The sequence below is a fragment of the Cucumis sativus genome, chromosome 4, assembly GCF_000004075.3.
Source record: "Cucumis sativus cultivar 9930 chromosome 4, Cucumber_9930_V3, whole genome shotgun sequence".
Lineage (NCBI taxonomy): Eukaryota > Viridiplantae > Streptophyta > Magnoliopsida > Cucurbitales > Cucurbitaceae > Cucumis > Cucumis sativus.
In genome coordinates this window covers 17,192,737-17,217,291 of record NC_026658.2, presented here as the reverse complement: position 1 = coordinate 17,217,291, position 24,555 = coordinate 17,192,737, and the positions used below count along the sequence as shown (strand labels likewise).

The 24,555-nt window shown below is 34.9% G+C and overlaps 1 protein-coding gene across 4 annotated transcripts; it reads right to left on the bottom strand.

Moving 5' to 3' along the window:
- Window positions 1–8,771: 8,771 nt before the first annotated feature.
- Window positions 8,772–22,098, bottom strand: LOC101204957. Of its 4 annotated transcripts, none has more exons than XM_031884282.1 (8): window positions 21,923–22,098; window positions 20,725–20,855; window positions 18,055–18,160; window positions 15,129–15,311; window positions 10,625–11,089; window positions 10,297–10,383; window positions 10,148–10,212; window positions 8,772–9,367 (listed from the first exon to the last, which is right to left on the bottom strand). In XM_031884282.1, exons 2-7 carry the CDS (start codon window positions 20,770–20,772, stop codon window positions 10,151–10,153), a joined length of 951 nt encoding a protein of 316 aa, XP_031740142.1. In that variant the 5' UTR covers window positions 20,773–20,855; window positions 21,923–22,098; the 3' UTR covers window positions 8,772–9,367; window positions 10,148–10,150. The 4 variants fall into 4 exon arrangements, with proteins under 4 accessions (XP_031740142.1, XP_031740144.1, XP_031740143.1 ...); XM_031884284.1 differs by having other exon boundaries at window positions 10,318–10,383; XM_031884283.1 differs by having other exon boundaries at window positions 20,725–20,852.
- Between the last annotated feature and the right edge of the window lie 2,457 nt (window positions 22,099–24,555).

The window sequence follows — 24,555 nt, the reverse complement described above, 5'->3', positions numbered from 1 at the left end:
TGATAAAACTAAATGTAAGATCTCTAAACGATCATGTACCAATATCTAAACAATCTTGATTACCAAATCTAGCTAAATAATCTTACACTAAATGAGATCGAGACAAGATCTTGTACCAATATTGCAATATTGGTACATGATCAATTTTCATTTGGACTTGGTGCACAATCTTGTACCAAGTCTAAAATTGATACAAGATAGTGGTACAAGATCGTTTTGTACAAAGTTGTTGATATGGCTCTCTTTCATTTATATTTGGTACAACATCGTGTACAAAGATCGTTTATATTTGGTACAAGACTGTTTAGATTTGGTACAAGATTGTTTAGATTTGGTACACGATCATTTCATTTAGATTTGGTACAAGAGCATGTACCAAAATCGTTTATATTTGGTAGAAGTAGATATTGGTACACGATCATTTCATTTAAATTTAGTACAAGATCATTAAGATTTGTTACAAGACCGTTCAGATATTGGTACGTGATCGGTTTATTTATATTTGGTATAAAATTGTATACCAATATCGTTTAGATTTTGTACAAGATCGTTTAGATATTGGTACACGATCATTTTATTTAGATTTTGTACAAGATCATGTACCAAGATGATTTAAATGTGGTACAAAATCATTTAGATTTAGTACAAGATCATGTACCAAGATCATTTGTACCAAAACCATTTTATCAAGATTTGATAGATCGTGCATCAATATTTGAGCGATCATGTACAAGCTCTTTGTGCACGTGTGTGACCAATTATTCGTGGGGTATTTTTGTTATTTCACGTTGTGAGCTTCTCGGCTTCTTTTGTTTTCAAAATTATTCTATATGGTGTAAATGTTTTTGTGTTTTATTTTATTTTTTAAAGAACCCTGGAAATAAAAGACATAATTCATGAATTAAATGAGAAAGAGAGTGGGGGCATCAAGAAAACCTAATCTAAACCCTACACCCTAAACCCTAAATACTTGAAAATACCATTCACGAACAAATTCCACAACACTTGACTAATATTAAAACATTTAGTAATATGTCAACTCACAATTTAAAATTATGAATCTTTCGAGTTATGAATGATTCCAACTTCCGATTGTCCTGTTATTAATTTAATCTACCACATAAACATAATTTTCATTAAGCATCCAAATTTTACTTGAATCAATAGACTTGTAAACTAATGTTTTTAGGTAATGTAAAACAAACCAGAACGAGTAACTGACAACGTGTATAAATACATGTTATTATAATCTCTTTTATTAGAATAATGAGGTCAAAACACATAAGAAGATGATCGATGCGTGTGACCTACATTGTAAATACATAAGTATTTAGAAATACACTTTACATAAGCATTATGCTCATTTTACGTGGTTTTCATGTTTAAATGCAAGATAAGTGGACAAGAAGGAATGAGCAAATCATTGTGGACATCTCGTGCACAGACAACACGATGAGAACTCGCCTGGCGAATAACATCTCCAGGCGAGGACCCACGCCATCACGTGAGGAAGGCTCACTAGAAGACAAAAATGGTAAATAGAGTGATGTGACTTTGTAGGATTGAAGTCAGTGATGACAATCTCAGAGGAATAGAAGTTTTTCGCCCAAAGCTGCCTATAAAAGCACTTCATCCCCACCAAGAAATGGGGGGTCTGAATAGACCACAAAAAGAGCTTGTATGGGCCAGCGTAAGGTTCAAACCGATCATGAAAGAGAGTCCATATGAACCATAAGTGTAAAGAATTCATTCTTCTTCTTCATCTATGGTCATGTTGTGAGTGAGGAAGGTCATTCCCCTTTGTCCCCTAACTTGTAATATTGTTTCATTGTTTTGTCTTACATTTTTGTATTCTTTGTAATGTGTACTATGCATATTATCTCTTGGCCTACGCCCTACATTCTTTGTATATATTACATGTTTATGCCTTTTCAATCCAACATTCCTTTACTTTCCACAAGTCAATGTGCTATTCGTAGCTTAGGTAGATGATAAGTTCTTGATAAGAAGTGTTGCTTAAAAGTCTTATCGTGTTAGTCAAGCTATTCTCATTGTCTGGCCAACGTAAGTCACCAACTACCCAAGAGGAAAAGTATTTAGGACCTAACTAACGTCCATAGGGAGGATTTTTGCTTTTCTCTCTAGATCATTTTCAATATTTGTATCCCGAAAGGAGAATATTGTGGACAGTGGGCACCGAGAGGTTGTAGTCCTTAATCGTGAAATCCTATACGACTTATAGGTAATTCCTTCTAGGCATAACTTGCCAATGCGTACTTAGTCATATGGATCTCTGAAAGTGACCATGTGTGGCATATAATGACTTTGAGAGAAGAAAGCCTTAATCATAAATATGGTTTAGTGAGTTACATCGCATCAAGTTTATCTTATTACTTATTCGCACGGTAATACGTAGACATTACTTCCTTCATTTCTCTGATACAAGTTAGTTCGCATTACCATACTACTTCCTTTACAAACTCTCGTTGCTTAGTTTAGCCATTGAGTTTAGTTTAACACTTCTTACATTTAATTTGTTATTCTTTAGTTCTTTCACGTTGCCTAAATGAAGAGTAATTCCTAGAACTAATGTCTTGAATCAATTCTTTGTGTTCGACCCTGGATCACCTAAGTAAACCTGCTATTTCGCTTGCACTTGGGCTAACAGTAGGAAAACTTGTACTCCATGAGAACTTAACTATTATGCGATGAAGAGGAATATAGTGAGCATTTCGCATGTCATTATCATGACCCATGAGTTATCGCATAGGATTAATCACACAAAACAGAAAGATATGGTGAGTATCTAATGTGCAATGAACCTACTTAGTGACATATTGTAATTGTAATATACAAATGTGAAACGACTAAATCTACACATAAAAAGTGCAGTCCAGTAACTAGCTTAAGGGAATTTAGTACATAGAGAATATGTGATACTCAAACTAGAAAACAAAATTTGACTAAAAAAGAAACTCAACTCACCTCAAATCCTTTACCTTCCCTCCAACTCATTACTAACACACTTGCTGATACATTCCAACTAAAACATAGTTTTTATTTCAATGGATCAAAGTTGTAGAAATTACATGTAAAACAACAGACAGAATCCTCACTAAAACATTATTCAATAAAACAAATCATGCAAAGAGTTTCAATCACCAATCATACATACAATAGAACCATAAGTCTAAATTTGGGTGTGGAGCATGCGTGTGTGCGCCCACTTTCAAGCCACTAAGGCTACCTTGTAGGTCGAATTTGAAGTATTCATGAGTAGGGAGAAAGATTCAAAAGTGCACCCATGACACACATGTGTGGTTCTCTTTTTTTTAGTGTCTTATATAGTGTTAGTGGTTTCATATCTAATAAAGGGTGTGGCAATGTGCGATGACTCTCAAGTCCATGTAGCATCGAAGGCAACTTTGACCAGCCTTCGAATACACTTGGCCCTCAATTAAGCTAAACTAAACCTAGCATCCCACTCTAGGGAGTGTGCTCATTTTTTGTGACCATTATAGTGAGTACAACAATGAGGAGGTTGCATGGGCACAGATAGACTCCGATAGTCCACTTTTATAGGCTCGGTAGGTAGCCGAGTGGAGCTATGCAGCAGGCTTTAGAACTCCATCATCTAATGGAAGGATGCCCGTTGCACCCAAGCCCTCAACCATTAAGGCCCTGACAAGTGTAGTGCTTAGGGTTAGACTGATCTAGGTGACATGAAGGGCCTCTATCCTTGCTCACTTTAACTTTTCTATCTTTGACAAGTGGTATAGAGTCTAGGTTTTGTTACTAGCTCTTTTACTCAAAACCAACCTCCTCATCTCACTTTTTTTCAATGGATGACAAGTTTCAGAGGGAAATAGCAAGAGTTTCCATAACTGGAGAGGTCTCACCCAATTACGAAAAGGTGACAGTACTCCAAGATCATCTCTACCACCGAAGAGATTCATGTGAAGGAGTACCTCTTTAGTGGTCGATCATATTAACAACATATGGACCATATTATGCAGGTAAAGATCAATAGTTTTCAAACCACCGTAAATGAGGTGGGCCACGAAGCCCCAAAAGGAAAATGTTTGAGCCAAGAAAAAGCTCGTCAAGTACACAAAATCAAGCTTTCCATCAAGCCTTTGATGAGGAAAATTTGATCCCTGAAAGGGGAGGTGACCTGATTGAAATCTATCATTCAACAACAAACCCTTGCCCTGGGAGAATAAAGAACTCGTTGTAGGACCATTCACACGTTGCCACTTCCTTCCTAAGGTAGTGAACACTTCCTATATTTTAGCCTCTCACTCCATTTCTACTTTTACACTCTACTTCTCTAAATTCTAGGAACCACTATCCAACATGGTATGAAGGTTCTAGGGATTTCCAATCGTGCCTCATCCCTCAATGGCATAGGAATAGGATCACCACCTTGCCTGACCAAATTCCGCCAACTAAGCTCCTGGATGCATCATTCCATGCACATGCTCTAAGGCTTGAAGATAAGCGCGTGTAAGACCCGAACTTTAGGTATCTTATATTTTCCAAAGAGTTTAAGATGTTTGAAAGAAGAAAAATTTGTGGTTAAGTATCAAAGAATAGAACTTTAGGTGTTTTGAATGTTTAAGGTTGGCGAGAAAGAAGGATCAAAGAGGTTGAGTGTTTTAGCTAACTTCATAAATGAGTTTCTCACAACTCACTTGGGCGTTTGCACTCAAATTGGTCTTGAAAGTTCAGAATTTGAGTCTAGTTTGTTGAGGAAGTCTTGCAAAAAGAGTTACGAATTTTAAGTTATAAATTTTCTAAGTCAGGTTATGTAGTCTAGGCGAGAAACTAGGTCAGATGACCTTGGAAGTTAGCTATGCATTTTAGACAACTATGTGGCATGTTTAAGGCAATCGATTTAAAGATTTAGTGAAGTGTCAAAACCTTGTAAGCATGTGTTTTGAAGTGTAAAAGTAAGAAGGAGGTGTCTTAAGAAGGTCTAAGGTGGATTTAAGCAAGGATGAGGTGTCAACTTGTACTCATGCAATGACCTCTATAAAAAGGCCAGCTTAAGTGTTGAATTTCTCACAACCCACTCAAGCGTTTTGAGTGAAATTAGTCTCAAAATTTTTCATTTTGAGTTTCTTTTCTAAGTTGGAGTTTCTGGTTTAAATTGAGTAAGCGAAGATTGCGTTTTAGTAGTAAAAAGAAAGAGAGATCAGAATGTGGGTGATTCTGAACAACGTGGACTTTCAGAGAGTTGTAGAGTTCATCCATTGGAATCTGAAGTTTAACTTTGGAGGTATGAGTATTAAGACGTTTTGCAACAACTTTGTAGAAGGAAATATTTTTATTTGAGTTCTGGATTTTAAGTTATAAAGCTCTAATGAAGAAGTAGAGTTCTGACCGAGAATTAGGTTTTGGCAGTGGCCGAGTTTAAGAAATTAGAATGGCATTTTGGGCATGTGTTTTGGTTTAAAGAGGTTTTTCTAAGCGTTTTGGGGTTGTGTTTGATGTTTTAGAATGAAGGAAATTAATTGATGTTGTTTCCCATCATTTCAGGACAAGAGGAAATCGGGCAAGCTTATCGATCAAGGGTTTGATCTGCGTGGTTTTCTTAAATATTTTATGTGATTTCACTTTACTATTTTGAAGAATGATTTCAAAGACAGAAGAGTTTCGAAAATGATTTATATGAAAAATTTACATGTTTGGTGAAAGCTTGATTTGATAAAGTATGATTTAATTCTAACTTTTATGTGCACTTAAAGAGTCAAGGCTATCATGGGATGTACGGACCACATGATGAAAAAGCGGACTTATGCGTTGAAAGGAGCGTATAAAGCTTAGCAGCCTGAACAACAAAGACAAATATATGTGTTCTCGGATGTTATTGATACAGTAGTCAAATGCGAGGTAATGAGACCAAGCGTAGAGAACGATTCGGGATCCTTGGCGAAAAGATTATTTGACTAATGTTTGTTTATGTGATTTGATGGTAAAGTATAAAGAAAGGTTTATGCAAAATGAAATGTTTTGATGTTATTGATGTTCATAAAAAGGTATTGCGAAAAGAATTTCATAAAACCCCACTAAGTCTTTAGACTTATTCTTTAAAATTTATCTTCCAGGGCTTAAGCTTTGGGACCAAAGAGAAAAGTAAGTTTGGGCTTGTTAGGCGAGAAGCTGCCAGACGTTTAAGTTTAAGGGTTGGTCTTTATCTTTTGGTTAAGTGTTGTATCATTAATGTTCTTGTACTAAACGCCTTGTTAAGGAATAAAAGTTAAAAGTTGTTCTATCTTTTCTGTGATAATTCTGATCGCTTTCAGTTTATTTGTTAATGTTTTGATGGTTAAGAGGAGTGTTTTTGGCGTTTAATCGCGTCAAGGATGCTCTAGTCGCACCACGTCTGCCAGACAAGCAAGTAGGTCTGCGGGGCGAGGTGTGACATGATCATAATCGACTAGTTGAGCGATGTAGAGTGAGAGATGGATGAGAGACGAAAAGAGTTAGAGGTTCAACGAGAGAGATTTTGAGGGCGATGAAGAAGAAGAAACGTAGGATAGTTAAAAAAAATTGATAACCCAACCAAGATTATCCAATCTAAACTGGGTTAGTTTTGATTTGGTTAAATTTTGTGTTGGGTTAGATTAGAAAATTGGAGAAAAAAAAGTTGAGTGGAGATGACGAGTTGTGCAAGTAAGGGGTCGGGTTAAATCCGATTATATATATAATATAGATATGTACATAGACCAACCTAAAGTCTAAAAGTAAACTTTTTTTTATAATTTGAATAGAAATTGTATAATATATATATATATATATGTCGCTTTGCACCTTGAATGATAATTTGTTGACCTTGCATATTGCAAAACAATATGAAAATTTGTCTAAATTATAGAAATGAAAAAAAAAAACCAACTCGCCAATCCAACCCGGGACAACCCGAAATTTTTGGGTTGGGTTGTGCTCGAATTCTTGTCCTAAAACATGTAGTTTATAAATTACATTCAATAATGTGACTATTGAATTATTTATTAGTGAAATAGAATACTATAATCTTGAATCCAATAAACTAAGGTTCAGAGACTATCTTGCAGACTTAAACTTTATGTAGAGACATAAATGTGAATCAAGTTCGAGTTCATAACCTAAACAATCTATAGTATATGAATAAGTTGTTGCGCCTTATTCTGGTACTATGGATTTTGTTTGCTTTGTAGTTAGTGCAAACGATATGATCTTAAATCGTTCATGTAGAGATATGAAAGTAGGGACATCATATGTAAAGAGTTTGTATAAGATCGGACCATCAAATAGTCACTTTTACATTATAACACCGTTAACGTTTTAAAACTAAGTATTTCTTTTAATTTGATGATCTAGGTAATTTAACCTTAATCTTAAACTAACTATGAACTTTTGTTCACATGAAATTATCCTTAAAAATTTGCATAGGTAAGGACAACTCATCGACGCTGGCCCAATATACCTCCCACTATGAACGACTTCTAAAATCCTTATTAATCATTACAATGTAAATGTGGATAAGAAGTATAAAGAAGATTGAAATAATTGATCATGAGTTAATGAAATCAGGAAGCCTGCATTTACCTTCAATAGATTCAAACACAACTTAAGGGAAGCTTGATTATTTTTAGTTTTTGTTTTAACTAAAATGAGTTCTATATTAAAACGATTCTCTTCTAAATTCATATAAGTTGTTTATTCATTTTAATCCTAATAATATTTTTTATCTGAGTCGAAAGTTCTCTAAATGATTAACGAACCTTTTCCTTGTTATTTAGTCTCATTGTTCCTCTAACTATTTCCTTATTTAATTGCTAAAGTAATAGCTAAAGGTTATTCTGGACTATCCCATTACTTTTTCAGAGAACATTATTGGGTATCGATTACCCCAATCGGTACATGTATAAATGCTAAAGCGTGAGGGAAACGTTTGAAAATTCGCACAAATCTACCAAAAAAGGGTGTTGTTCCCACACAAAATTCAAATACAATCTCCTTCCCTAAACCCTTTAATTTTATTAAAGATTTTCAAAACGTGACCCACTAGTTAGAAGGAATACAAAATGGTAGTAAACGATGCAAATGTAATTAAATGGGTTCTCCATTCCAAATGACGTTACATCCTCCGTAAACATGACCTTTTAGTCTAAGGCATCCATACCAATAATAATAACAATAATGTCAAAATAACCTGACTCAATTGGGTATTTACAATCATAATCAAGGAATCTATGGACCGTATATAATAAGAATAATAATAATTTAATAAAGAATAATATAATTTCTTTATCTAAAATCCTAATTTAATGATGTGAAAGCAAGCATTTTTTAATTTGCATACTCCAATAATCAAAGCTCTAGTAGAGCAATAAAATTATAGTACCTACCCATTGACAGATCCAAGCACGTGTTTTGTTCAAAAATTTAATCACTTAAACACAATTTTCCCTTTAAACTTAAGGTCATCTCTATAGCCTTATTCCCTTCCATGGCCGACCCTAACTCCAATGGTTTTTGCTCCCTTTCTACGGCTTTCAGTTTCGCACCATGTTTTACTTTAGTTGAATTCAACCAATTTTCATAACTAAAAACAAATATTTGAAGACTGATTTTTCTTTTCTTTTCTTTTCTTTTCTTTTTTTTTTTTAAATTCAACTTTGATTTTGAAAACATTCTTAATTTTGGAAAACCAAATGGTTGCCTTACTGCCAAATAATTACAAGAGCCTTAGCCACACATGACAATCAGAATTTGACAATTACTAGGCATAAAACTCACCTCAAGAAGCTTCTTTAATTAAAGACAATATGTTGAAGCCACTTTCAATGGTAGTAGTCAATCACAAAGTTCAACTCAACCAGCATTTCTGTATTCCACTCTTACAAATCTACACTCAATATATTCATGAGATCATTACAATCACTTCCAATACTGAAATCATCAAGCAAAACCATCAAACGTTAAAGGTTAGTTTCAGGAATTCAATCACTTGAAAGCTAAAATTGTTTTCAGAATCACTGTGATGTATTATTTCCATTCTCCATGTTAACCTGCTATGGTAATTTGGGGCTCTGTGTTCTAAAGGAAAACTCCTTATCCGCCAATGTCAGTGAAACTGGCGCATACGGTCAGTAAGTTTGGCGCCGATCTGAATGCCTCTTCAGCCCTACAATGCTATGTACAATCATCTGCACAAGTACAGCAACAAAATGATGATATTTGATGCATCAATTATCAGGTTGACAGCAAACCCATGTGCCTTTTATCATATACAACCGCTTAAAAAGTTCATCAATAAGCAGCTTCCATGATCCAAACGTTTGTATAAATGCATTACATAATGTACATCTCTGCTGCACTGCAACAACCAAAACAAAAGCATGAAAATTTCCAACATTTAAAGTGGCATTTCATAAGGGCTATGATTATACAGATAACTTGGTTGATATTAGGATAAACGTAAACTTCAATTCTTTACCTCTTAATTACCTCATCTTTGATATTCATCTTTAATTTTATTGATTATGAAACTAAAAGCTTATACCAAGTTAGTTTTTCGTACCCGATAAACTACTACGAAAAAACAAGCATGGGCAAGTTTTTGCCCCCATATGCACTACACTAACACTGACGATTGATAATAATGACTTCATGATTTTATTGTACTTCTAATTTTTTATTCTTTAAATAACAAATATAGTTTGAAAGTCTAAGCCTATTTGACATTTTAAAAAGTCCATCAGACATAAAAATTGGGTGTCTGAGAGTTTTAACTTGACGATAAAATAAGAAATCAAATAATTGTTGATGATCGAAAGTGAATCCTAAATTATTTTTTGTGATAGCAAAAAACTCCATCGAACACACAAGAGCAAGCCATCTCAATGAGCGTGTCATCCACAAGGAAGCCTATTCTTATGAAAAGCAATTGGCTTCTAAACAAAAGTGCTTTCATGATTTCATGCCAATGGAGAACCGATGGGCAACTCCACAATTTCAGTGGACCAACATAAAAGAAAAAGGAGATACCATATACATCTCTGTGTGCATAAGTGGTCTTAATTCCTCTAGAAAGAACGGCCAAAGAAAACTAAAAAAGCATAAATTAAAAATGATCGCTTAAGCACAGATAACATACCAGCTAATTGTGTCTGAAATCTTCGTAACTCAGGCTTTCTGATACATTATCCAACCTTTTACTATCTTTAAATGCGAAGAAATTTTAAAGTCAGTAACCACCTGTCGAATATTACAAGCAAGGATCAACAGATACAGAAAACTCATTACCAAGACGGTCTCCATTCTCACATGTATCAAGGATGTTATCAGCCTCTGTTGGTAAAAAGGGACATCTACCATAGCTCTCTAGCATATCTGGCAATTCAAAGCCATTATTAGACTGATAATAAAGGGAAAACATTTGATTTCTTTTGACAATTCAATAGTCCTTGTCCACTCTCTCTCATTCTTTTTGACAAAATGAGGGTGAAGCTTAACAAAAAGGGAAAACGTTTGATTTCTTTCCTTGATGGATCTTTTTGAACATATCTTGAACTTAAAATTAAGAGAGTGGTACATTCTAAATTAATTTAAAGTAGAGAGTGAAAAAAGATACCTGAACCCTGAGAGAAGTCCGCTGTCAGATCTGAGAGACTAAAATTCCTTGTAATTTGATTAATAAACCCAAATGAAGAAGGATCCGGATCAAGAAGTGACTCATTGAAGGATGGTGTGTTGGAATCAACACTAGCAAAAGATGCAACTGACGCGTTCCCAATTGATTGACGTGCATCAAGGACATTGCCCTCTGTTCCAAACATGTAGTGAGAACTGTTTGAATATCCAGTTTCTACTTTGATCATCCCTCCATTCATTCCTTGAAACAGACCCACATTTGAGCTCTGAGGTGCAGCATCATTCCTGGTATGAGAAGACATATCCACAGCAGTGTGCAAAGTCGAGTGTACAGGTTGGGTACCATTAGAATAAGCATTGCCTATGCTGACACCAACGGGGTGATCTATATCATCTTGTTTCAAAGTAGGTCCTGTATGCTTTGGTGCATAGCAGCTCTGGTGTACTGTTCAAAACAAAGTACATTGACTTGGTAGTGATACAAAATACAAATAGATTATAAATATACAATGCCGGGAAAGGTTTATCATTAGCAAAGCAACTCCTTCAACCCCCTCGCCCCCCCCCCCCCCCCCCCCGCCCCCAACTAATATAAATGAAATGAAAAAGAAATAGAACGATAAGAAACTAATCCAAATTCCAAATCACAATCAAGAAATGGAAACCTCACAAGATCATCAATATACAAAATGTCATACATCACCGTGGAATAGAAAACCTGCATTAGTACAAGTCACATATTGAAAACATGACATGTTTGATTAATAGAAGTTTCAGGAATCATTTTGTAAGATGCAGAGCATTAACCCTAATATCACAATATTTTCTTCTACTTGAGTCTCCAAAATACGATTTACAATATTACACAAACAAAGGTGAACAAATATCTTGTGAATAAAAGTTCTTCTGCATTTAGAATTGGTTTAGAAAGAGATAATTGCAAAATAGCCATCATTGGAGAATAAATAAATAAATATATTAATAACGAGACAGGAGCTCATTTTTTTCATAAGAAACGAATATATTCAATGAGCAAAAGATAAACAGCCTAAGGGCAAGGGACAAGAGGACCCTCCCCAAGAGAAACTAAATAATAAGAGTCTTCCAATTGTTGGAAAATCATAGAAAGGCTATAATTACAAAAGTGTTTGGTATAATTCGTTCTCCACCAAGAAGCTGTGTTGCAACACAGTCCAAAAAGAATGAAAGAGTTATAGTTATCTTAAAAAATTCTACTATTTCTTTCTTAAAATTCTACTATTTCTTTCTTTCTAGATACACTACAAAAGGCAATGGGTAGCACAACTCCACAAGATGTGACCTTTCGGACTAAAGCCCTCTAATTTTGAACCCTTCCAACATCCAACTTCAATCTTACCAGGAAAACAAACATCCACTTCAAATATTCTAAACAATGTGTACCAAATATTCTAAATAGGTGGTCCAGGGTCTCCTCATCTTTGAAACAAAGGCAGCACATCGAGGGGCTGAGCATGGTGGCTGGAATTTTTTTGAATTTTCTCAAGAGTGGTGAGACTTCTATAGGCAAGTTACCATAAGAAGAATTTACCTTTTTCAGGATTTTAGACTTCCAAATATATAGAATCAAGGGGACAGCAATGGAGGGAGATCTCTAGGTTAGTTTAAGAAAGTTAGACATAGTAGTAATGCTGCCATTAGCATTAAGAGTCCATTTAAGATTATTATGATCGTTCGAAGGGGCCCAAGAATGAAGAATTTCCAGAATAGTGGCCATGTTGTCAAGCTCATTATCAAGCAAGTTTATTCTAAGGTCCAAATTCCAAGAATGACTAGCATTACACCAACAATCAGCAACAAGAGCATCCTTGTTCAGTGACAGAGAACAAGCTAGGGAAAGTTTCTGCCAAAGGTTGCACGCTACACCAACTACCCTTCCAAAATCTGATTTGTGTTCCCTCACCCAACAAAAAAGCCGAGAAATTAAGGAAAGTCTCCTTATGTTTCATAATGCCAGCCCATAATCTATAAGGCCTGCCTCTCTTCAAAGCTTTAGTAGACCACCCATTCCTCTAAACCGTAGATAGCCACAATTAAGCGACTCCATAACGCATTGTCTTACTAAATCTCCAAAGTCATTTAGTGAGAAGGGCATTGTTCTTATTCCTAAAAGAGCCAATCCCAAGACCACAATAGCAGATCAGGCAAGAAGTACACTCCCATTTGACAAGATGAGCAGCCGAGTTCGTAGGCCCCCCTATCCAAACAAAATTCTTGATCATCTTTTCCAATCTATTGATAATACCAATCGGAGCTTGTACAAAGAAAACAAATAACAAGGAAGGCTATTCAAAACCGATTGCACAAGTGTTAATTTGCCACCTTTGGAGAGAGACACATTCCTCCATCTGTCAATTTTATATTTGAATCGGTCTTCAAGGGCATTCCAAACCTCTTTCCTATTATGATCCCCTCCTATAGAGAAACTCATATAGTTTAAGGGGACATTATAAATCATACAGCCCAAAGTACTAGCATAAGGAGCCAGATCGACACTGTCAAGGTTATACTTATCAATGATGTTTTGGAGCTATTAAGGGATTACCCAACTCCTAGAAGAAAGAGATTGATCATCTTCCACCAAGTCTCCAAATTACCATTCGCCCAAGAAGAGGAGAAGAGCATCGTTCGCATATTGAAGGTGGGTAAGGTCACTTGACAGATTATCAAATTGAAAGCCTCTTATGGTCCTTTTCTCATTCCTAAGGGCATCTCCCACAATTGTAAAAAGAAAAGAGGTGAGTGGATCACCCTGACAACTACCCCTTTTAGCAAAAATCTTTCCCCTCGGCCTACCATTGACGATGATCGAGAAGTTAGTCGTCGACAAGCATCCCCAAATCCATCTCCTCCATCTTTTACCAAAGCCTTTAAGTTTCATAGTCATGTCAAGAAAAAACCAATTCACCCTGTCATAGGCTTTTTCTAGATCGAGCTCAACAACACTCCTTTTCCGCCTTTTAAAGACCACTCATCAATGGCTTTCGAGGCAATCAAAATAACATCAAGAATTTTCCTCCCCTCCATAAAAGCCATTTAAGTATCGTTAACAATTGAGGGAAGGACTTTTTTAAGTCTTGTTGCAAGCACCTTAGAAATAATTTTACACAAGGAGGTAATTAGGCTTCTGGGTCTGAAGTCACTAACACAGGCCACCTCTTTCTTTTTGGGGATGAGGCAAACATAAATTTCGTTGCATCTTCTGTTAAATGAGACAGGAGCTCATAGTACAAGAGAATTATAGAATGAGCATATAAACCATGGATCAATTTTTGCCAAATTAAAAGATGGATCTTTATTAAATATGTTGTCCCTAGTACAACTTTGTAGTTGATAATGAAAACCTACTCCACATCATATGTGGTTTCTAAGTGAACTCGATGGTACCTTTTCTGAATCGGGATTAAGTATGTTAGAGAATAAGGGGTTGAGGGTTATATGTAACAAATAAAATTTGAAGTGACTAAGACAGTGCTGAGCCAGAAATTATAGAAAGTAAAGGGGAAAACAGATCACTAATGTTACATTTGAAAAAAAAAAAAAAAAACCAATTAAGTAGTAAATATTTATATGCATAAACACCATAAAACTAACTAGAAACTACTAAATACATTTAGTTCAAATGTATTTTCTTTGCGCATGGCATCTCTGGATGCTCAACTGTCTGCCCTAGGTGCCTATTCACCTTCTAATTTTTTCTTTTAATAAAATATTGAATTAACTTTGTTGACTAAATGAAATAAGAATTGCTAAAAGCCTACAATTATACATAGCAAGAATTGAGAGGAATGAAGAGGTTGCCAGATGCCAACAAGCTTGGAATTCTATTACTAAATGGAGAAAGTGGCTTCAAATTGACAAAAACTTAAGCACAGCTCAGGCAACAACTTAAAATATTACAAAAAAAGACTCCTAGGTTCCTAACAAGAAAGCCCTGACTAAATGAAACAAAGACATTTATCCTAACCGAATTGCAATCCTTTTCTGACACTTAAGAACCTCCTATTTTCTATCCAAAAATGCCTAGAACTGCATTAGACAGAATCGGGATTTACAGACAGCCTCACATATTGGCAAAAGCATACAGCATGGATTCCAAGAATACATATTCATTTGGCAAGAATTCATATCAAGTAATTTCCGTCATTTCAGCCACTGTTGATAGTATACCATATGGTAGCCACTAAGCTCAATTACAAGAAAATTGATATCTCAATATGGTAGAGACTAGAGACCATCGGTTTGAAAGGAAAGTGTCTTTGCAGAGAATGACATGAGGTGCAACTCTTCCTCATTCAATATGCCTCGTCATAAGAGACATGACCACCCTTATTCTCGAGAGATTAGATACGTTGTAACTAACATATAATAACATCCAAAGATAGAAATGCAACAAGCAACAACTATGAAGATTAAGCTTCAAATTAGGAGAAAAGCAGCCTTACTCGGTTGGACTTGGGATCCATTAGAACTAGATAATGCAGTCACTGCACATGGGTGTATCTGGTGCATCATTCGAGCTTGCTGTTCAAGCAACCGGTTGAATTCAATAATCTGGCTTTTAACCATCAGTCTCAGATAATATGCGTTAAAGAATTCCCGATTCTCCTCTTCAAGCTTCTGCCAAACTGGAAGAAAAGCAAAACATAAGGTTTTGACTACAACAGATGAAATAAACATAAAAGGAATGTAGTATAAGCCACAACCTGCAGTTCTATTTCAATGAGTGTTATGTTGAAACAGACACAAACTTTTCTTCGATGTAGTGAAAAGTGGCTAATACTCAAGATACAAAGTTCAAAATACAACGAACCATAATATGCATATAAATCAAGAGATCTAAGTATCAGCAAGACTAAAAACAATCCGGAGATCTATGTACAATAAATTATATCCACTCATCAACTATGGATAAAAAATTTATGAATAATTTTTTTGAATCCACTAAAAACTTTTTTTTGTATAAGAATCCACTTGAAACTTATTGTATGTTTTTCTATTGTCCTTTTGTTTTCTCCATGTGTGTGTCTGGAAAACCATCCTTTCACTGACAATGCAGCAACTATTGATCCTTGATCCAATTACCGTTAATTATGTCTTTAAGAGGTTGAAGATAAGTAGATAACCATCACTTGTTCTTCCTTAAATTGTACAGCTAGAATTTTTTGGGAACTTCGTTTCAAATGCTCCTATGTTCTTGCGCTTGTGGTTTCAGGGGTAAAGGCACCATCTTCAACCTATGATTTGGGAAGGCAAGAAATTTGTGACTCACTATTGTTAAGTATGTGGTTTGGAGCATTTGATTTTGGAAGAAATCAATGAGAAAAAGAAAGCTCTGATGAAGTTCTATACGGCATAGCAGTAGCTTGTTCTTTCCTTTGGTTGCATAGAATTTCACCTTTCCATCATGTCACATTTAGAAATCTCGACATCAGTACGAGTTAAATGTGTGTTGCTTCAGATGGTGGTGATGTGTGTTTCATTTGATTTCAAAATGAAGTTCCACACGGGTTATTGGGTTGCCCTTCCGATTGAAGTATTTAGAGGAAGGGCCAGGGACCCTTGTGAGGTTTGGTCCTTAGTGAAATTCCATATGTCCTGCTGGGCTTTGGTTTCAAAGCATTTTTGGAACTATTCTCTTGGTGAAATTTTTAATTGGATCCTCTTAGGTGTTTTTGGTGCGCTGGTTTCCTGGTATGCACTTGTTTCCTTTCATTTGTTCTCAATGAAGTTGTTTTCATAAATATATATGTATGTACGAACGTACATACGTGTACGTAAGTATGTATGTATGTACCAGACCTTTTTGTAATTTTCAGATACATCTTATTCTTTTCGATTAGAGTCCTTGGGGTCCTTCAGTTCACTTGTTTTTTTGTATGTCTTGAGCATTCTTTCATTTCTTTTCAATAAAAGCTCAGTTTCTTAACTTAAAATAAAAAATAATAAAATAAAATAAATAAAGCCTCTAGATGCGCTGGACGTTTTTATGGTGGACTCATTGCTCATCTTACTAAACTATAACAAGTCATGGCACATCATGCTATCTTGCAGTTTGGGTATCGTACTAACACAGCAATCAACTAACTAAAAATCGTTTTCACAATCACTATGTTCTTTCCTATAATTAAATATGGATGACTATGGTTAAAGTGTTGATAATTTAGTAAATGCATCATAAACCATCATCTTACACTTTTGGGTTCAAAGGTAGCTCTAACATGGTATGGTATTCAAGTCATTTCCCAAATGACCATGTCAATGGATTCCTCTAGTGCCAACATAGAAATGATGAGCCTCAAAGACATTTGACATGATGACTCGTAGTTGGGTTCTATTGGGATAGGTGCTTTGCTCCAGAGAAGAGGAGTTGGTCTGGATAAGAGCAAATTCTCAATGTAGTAGAGTTATACAAATAGAAGCTTATTTGAAGGAAGACTAGATGGTATTTAGAGAAGAGAAGTTCATCTGGATTAGAGCAAATTCTCAACATAGTAGATACTAGAGTTATGCAAATAGAAGCTTATTTGAAGAAAGACTAGACGGTACTTTGTTACGCAGAGAATTGTTAACAGTGACTAAATTCGCACATCAACTAGACAAGGAGAAGATATGAGTACAAGGACAATTATCTCAAAATTAGGGGCCTTTTGGGTGAAATTAAAACCAAACCCATGAAAGCTAGACCTGAGCATAAATCAATTATTTAAGGCTATATTATTGATTAAAAAGTCAAAAGTTTAATTTTGCATTGAACTAAATGCCAAAAAAATAAAGCCTACAAGGGAAAAGGAGTCTTAAAATATTGATAAAATATCAATTTTACTATAAACAATTAGTTTATGCATTTGGGTGCAGAGTGAGTTAGCAACAACCAAACAGTTTCTTTTTTTAATGAGAATAACCACTTTGATTGAGAGAAAAAATGAAAGAATAACTGTGAGAATGAAGAGGAGAACATTCTTGACCAAATTCCCACATCAATTAGACAAGGAGAAAGATATGGCTTATACGTACAAGTAACAACAAAATATAATACTTGATCAAAATTCCTTATACGATCATGTAAATGATAACAAATGAACATAGGATTTTAGTTTTTATACCGTGGGTCCGTATTGCAGTCAGATTAATGTGCGGTTTGGCTTAAAAGATTTGTGGAAAGGAGGAAAAACAAACTGGAATATTATTCTACAAATTGAATAAAAAATCTAAAAAATTAAAAAAAAAAAAACCAAACCTATGATAATGATCATACATCTATCAGCAATAGAACAAACCAACAAACCAGCAAACAAATAGGCATTTTTTTACAGAAAGACGAGTAAGCATTAGTATGTCAGAAAATAAAAACATTGACTATATGTTTACCATGTTCGGTGAAACCAGGGTCAATCTTTTCTTGATTCAAAAGTGTTTCCACGACTTCTTTTCGGCTCATATCAAGCTGAAGGCACCGCTCTATAAGACTTCGCACCTAAAATATAGATATAAATAATTGGATGAGATTACTCGCTTGAAAGTGCACACTGGAAGCCGCACCACACCATTCATTAGAGTGATGAAAGTTGATGTTCTACATAACTCCAAAGTTTTTGCACCAAGACGTTTGCATTTTAAACAAGACAGTTTTTCTTTTTCTTTTTTGATAAGAAACAGAAACATATATTCATAGAGGAACAAAAGAGAACCTAAGGGCGGGGGTTGAGACGACCCCCACAAAGAGCTACTGAATAAGAGTCTTCCAATTGTTAAAAATCATAGAAACGTTGTAATTACAAAAGAATTTAGTGTAATTTGTGCACCACCAAGAAGCTGTATGCTGAACAACATTCCAAAAACAAGATAGAGTATATTAAAAAGATAAAATCACTAACATATGAGAAATCAAAAAACAAAATTACATATGGATGTTAATACCAAATAATGCCATATCCTAAATGATGAGGAGATTTCAAAATCAAAATGTCTGCAATATGTTTTATAAACAAGCATGATGTTTTCCTTTAAAGTTTTCCACTTCTCTAATATTCTTTTGACATGTTCGTGAACCAGTATTCTTTTAGATAAACTAAAGATTCAATACTCAATATTCCAAAAAGAGTGAGTTTTTTAGCGTCTATATCGTAACTGACAGACATTGACAACTTGCCTAAAAGATTCAAGCTTCATTACATATATGGCTGACAAAATGTTTCAGCTGGCATATATACATACAAGAGCATGGTATTTGTAAGCAACCAAGCTTTCGTTGAGGAAAATGAAATTATACAAGAGCATAGTAAAACGAGAAGGAAAAAACAGCCTGATCAAAAGGAGTCCAAACCAAACTATAGGAAATGACTCCAATCCGAAAAAGACCAATATCATAGTAACAAAAAGACCTACTGAACAAGGCCCAAAGGGAGCCATTAAACCTAGACATCTCTCAAATCACCTGTCACGATCTCTCAACCTCTTCAAATATTCTATTATTTTTTTCTTATCAAATATCCAACACAGCAAGAAAACTGCATTGCCATAATTTTACTCCTCCAAAAACTAACCACCATCCTTGCTCTGAGCACGACACAAGCAAAGTGAGGTTCTCCAACAATCCCAAAAAACGAAACAAACTGCAATCTCACGACAAATAATCAAGTTCCTCGTCCCCATGCCTCCTGCAAAGAATGCATCACTGCATAAACACAACAATGGAAGAATACCTTCAGACATGTTCCAAGGTATCCACGATTCTGTGCAAAACCTGCCTGCTATCATGCAAAAATCTTGATGTTCTTTGAAATTTTAACCTATCCAGGAGAGGAGAAATAGAGATAGCAGGGAGGAAGAAGTGACCAACAAAACTGGAAGAAAGAATAGAACGACAGAAGAATCAGGAGACCACAACCAAACATCAATTCTCCCTAGATACACCTTGAAGTGTTACACAATGGAGAGAAGACACAATATTTGTTGCCTCTCTATCAAATATAGGCCACCATAAGTTTTAGGAAAAGCATGGAAGAACTGAGGGACGGCAACTCCAAGGCCACAGAATGTAACCTTTTGTTCAAAAGATAAATAAACACAAAAACATAACGCACAGAGGCTTGCCTCTGGGTGCTTTCCAAGGCCTTTTGTAATTATCTAATGGGTTCTATTTAGTATAGTTTGAGTCTCTTCCTTTAGCTGAACACCCTTCTTTTGTGGGTTGGTTTTTTGTGTATGCCTTGTGTATCCTTCCATTTTTATCTCAATAGAAGTTGTTCTTAAGAAAAAAAAATCTTCCCAAAAACAGGTCTTCAAGCCACCTCAATGAGAACACATAAATGAGGAAAAAGGGAGAAAACTGAAGAAATAGTTTTCCATACGTTAAAGTCCCCGAAGCCACTACCCTCACAATACATGAGAGGGAGAAGGCCCTGCTCATGATAACCCAATGCCAAAGCGTGTTAGGCTCCAAGAAGAAACGTCACAAGCTCATGGCTCATCTCGTAGATACACCAGTTTCAATATCACCTCCCACTTGACCAGGTGAGATCATCCACCCTCGTTTTTTTTTTCTGAGAAACAAATGAACAATTTCATAGATGGGATAAAATATTTAATCCACTCTCAATAACCCTTTCCAAGAAGAAATTCCTCATTACTTTCTCAATGGACTTGCTCACCATGACCAAAATCCTAGACAGTGACAAGTAGTTAGGGATCCCTCTGCCAACACGGCATGGATGAGTGCAAGTTTTCCCCCTTTAGATAGAGAGAGAAACTCTGTTTCAAGAAGACAATCTCTTTTGAACTTTATCCAAGATATGGTTCCACAGATTCAAACTCCTTAATCCAGAAAGGAAATTAAGGAAGTCATTTAATTGGCCTATAAATTCATGTCATCTGACCTTACAGGTAAGCTCCTCAGGGTAACGGCTAAACTACTTATGAAGGTCTAAAACTTTGTTCGCATCTATTCCTACAAGGAAACAACTAATATCCAGTTCTGTGGGATCTATTGGGTTGATAGAAAAAAATTAAGAATGATGAGCAATTTAGAAACCAGCTTACCAGTTGAATATCTTGACGTGGGATCCTTCTCACCGTTCCGGTTGACATATTTCCCAGTCCAAAGCATACGAGTTGAATTGACAATCAACTGGCAGAGCTTATTCACCTCAATTGTTCCACCCCAGTATCTACTAAACAACCAAAAAAAAAAAAACTATGAATCCAACACCAAACAAATAAGAAATAGACCAATAAATACATCAAAAGGAAGCCAGCCAAGAAAGCTTCATTTGTAGGCAACTTTTCTGTTTCAACCCGTTTAATGAAAGTCCTGTTTCCTAATGAGGGAGGTAAAACCACCATTCCAATTTTGAGCCCTCTCTTTTAGTTTTTATGGAACAGCATCAAACTACTTCTGTTCCATACATCATATGCGAGAAAATTGAAAAAACCAAGATTAAAAAATCACCATTAAAGAAATTGGGCACCAAAAAAAGATTGTGACAACTTGCACGCAGCTTGAAGTAGTCACCAAAACCATTTATACTTTAAATAGAGATACCATGTGAATTTAGAAACCCACTTTAAATCACAATAACAACTATTGGTTTAGTCGTAAAAAAAACATCCTCAAGCGCAAAAAAAAAAAGACTACCTGTGGGTAAAAAACTTAAGTCAAAGAAGTGAAGTGAAATAAACTGTACGAAAGGTGCATCCTACTGAAATCATAAAACAGTATCCTAAGGTGAAAATGAAAGCAGTCTTTTATTAAACAAATGAAGAACCCTAGCCTAAATAGAGATGCAACTTAAAAATAAAAATAAAAAAATAAATAAAAAAACAAGAAAGCGACGGAAACTAGGTCATGTCAAAATAGCTGGCTCAAACAAACTAGATAAGCATTAAAAATTATAACCTAATTGTAACATTTAAAGTAACAATCAGCCCTCAACACCGCTCCAGCTAACAATTCAAAATCAAGAACACATTACAAACTAAGGAACACCAACGGAAAGATCGCGCGACAAGGAGTCAAATTCATTCAATCCCAATTCGCAAGCACATAAGAGAAATTGAAGAAGAAAAGGACACCCAATTAAAAAGTCACCAGTAGCAAGGGTAATATATGTGTGTCTTCTCTCTCACCACTCTCAAAAAGCATATATGAAGCGAAGAGAATAAAAATAGAAAAGAATGGAAACATGAAACCGGAAAAAAGGAAAGTAGAGAGAGTAGAAGCAAAATGAATCGATCTTACAAGTTAGTGAGTAGATTCGGAGAGAAGTGGAGATCTTCACAGCGACAAAATGGGAAAATTTATTAGTGTAGAGAGAGGGAGAGGTGAAAGCAGGAATTTTCGCTTTACATTGTGGAATCGAAGAGGGGGAGAGAGAGGGAGAGAGCACCCTCTGTCCGACCAACAACTGTGTAAGAATGTTTCCGCCATCATATTATTTATATTAGTGGTAATTTTGATATTTTATTTATTTATTTTGTTTATTTGTTTGCTATTTTTTTAAATAAATAAATATCACATTATATGGTCTCCATACTTCCAAAATGCTTACCATTTACTCTATACTTTAAAAATCAACCTAACACAAATATGAGGCACTTTTCTTGTTATCGTTCAAAAAGACCTATGGCTTTCAGTAAAACGTGGAAAATAGTTAGATCCCTCTAAACTTTGTTTCTTCATTTTATTGTAATCTAACATTAATTGAAAAACAGATTTGTTTGTTTCATAATCAATTAAGAAAATTGGTTGGATCTAAACTTGACAAAGTTATTTGGATTTTTTTTTTTTTTATCTTCTCGTTGAGGTTGGTTTCCAGTAAAACGTGGGATTTTAGCTTTTATTTTTTTATCAAAAGTACTCCTAGAAGCTATTTTATATCGAGACAGAGCATCTGATCTCACCACACTAACTCACTACTTGCACCACCACCACGACACTAGCCCTTCCTTCTATTACTTAAAATAAAACCTCAACAAATATTTCTTCCAACTATTTATGAAAACTCATTTTGCATTCTTAAATTTCCAATCTCCCGTTAGAAAATAAGAACAAGCAGAAAAAAATCTTCTAAAATCAAAACCCTAAAAAAATGAAAATGAAAATGAATTGGAGCTAAAAAAAATCAAAAATTTGGTAGTTTATTTGCTTTATTATTATTTATATTATTTATATTATTTAAATAGCATGATCCTAGATGGCAACCACATCACACTTCCATTTACTTTAAAGGAACGAGATTGTTACCATTTTCAAACTATAGCGACTAAAATCATTCCTTTTAAAGTTCAAGAACCAAATTAAACCAAATTGTTACTTTTGTAAAAGTACATGGATTAAATATAATTTTTAACCAAAATTAAAAGGTAAATTTAGATAAATATGGTTAGTATTTTATAGAAATATGGTAGATTTGTGTTCTCTCTTCTATGTCTTGGGTCAACTCAAGACCTTCTCGTCACTCAAATCCTTTTCTTATTCTCTCTCTCCAAGGTTGGGCTTCCAACCCAAAACCTTGGCTTCTTTTATTTCAAACAAAAATATATAGATTTAAATAATTAGATAACGAGATATTTTTGCTTATTGAAATTTAAATTCTTTTATAGATCATGTATTTTATCTTTCATTCATTTGTCACCATTTTTAAATCAAACCATGTTGAAGTTTTAATTTTTTTTTATAAATAATGTATACTATCTTTCATTCATTTGTGACGAATTTTATGAAATTTTTTAATTATATATTTTAATTATTAAAAAATATGATTGTTGAACCGTTTTTTTAAAATAATGATCTGTAATTGGAAAAAAATCAATGTAAATTAAAATATTTTTTAATAACCAAATTACATTTATTTAAAAGATAAAATAAAATCAACGTGTTCCACAACCTGAACATTGTCGATTTTAAGCTAGTTGCCACCATTGACTCTGAACTTTGTGTTGTCCTAGCTCCTCTTGTTTCTCTGATTTTTGTTGGTACTCTTGTTGTTCTAATACCTTTGCAAGTGCTTCATAGTACAAATATTTGTTATGTTCTCCACGGTCACGTCTGTGTCCATGCATGTAAGAAGTTGATTGACTGACATCCATGTATGAAGAAGAGGGATCGACCCCTGAATCATAATATCACTACAAGGATAGTGAGTATTGTCGACACAGTAGTGCGTTAGAGAAATGAAAAAACATCGACAAAAGTTCTCCCGACGTCGAAAACCTCATCGGCCAGAACGTTGAAAGTAAAACGTCGGAAGAACTTTGGTCGACATACTAAAGAGACAACATCGGGTGTGTCCTATCCTGATGTCGCCGATGTCGACGTGAAGATGATGTCGGCAATAGGGTAAGCCTGACGTTACCTCCTCACGTCAGATAATGATGTCTCGACTCAACGTCAAAATAAGGTCTCTCTGCAGTCCTGCACAGAGTGTCATCCACACAATGTTCGACGACGATTTCCAATACATTAATCAGTTGCTCATTCTCAATATCTTTCACTTTTGGCACGTCCTAAACAAGTTTATTTTGTACCCACTTAAACAATTTTTCAATTGGTCCCATTTTTTGGTCCTCGAGGTAAAACACTTGATATGTCTGGGTTGCAATAATCACCTGTAACGACTCAACCCTTTATACTAAGTTAAGGTAATTACCTTAAAGATAAATAACAATTTTGACAATTTCTTGGAAACGACAGAGACTAAATTTCATTAAAAATACCATGAAAATATGTTGCAGCGAGTTTTACAAATTTTAAAGATAAAAAAAACAAATAGATAAAAATATTTAAGCTCAAAACGCTGAAAACAAACAATGGAAAGCAAAAGCAAAATTATATCTCCATATGACATGTCACGAATCCTTTCTGTCTCACTC

Bases quoted from the DNA above. Each gene is read 5' to 3' on its own strand.
- LOC101204957 (XM_031884282.1), bottom strand. From the start codon at position 20,772: ATGTCAACCGGAACGGTGAGAAGGATCCCACGTCAAGATATTCAACTG. The intron at 18,161-20,724 runs GTAAGCTGGTTT...TCTATATTTTAG, and splicing joins CACGTCAAGATATTCAACTG to GTGCGAAGTCTTATAGAGCG. The intron at 10,384-10,624 runs GTATCTTTTTTC...TTGAATTGCCAG, and splicing joins GGACTTCTCTCAGGGTTCAG to ATATGCTAGAGAGCTATGGT.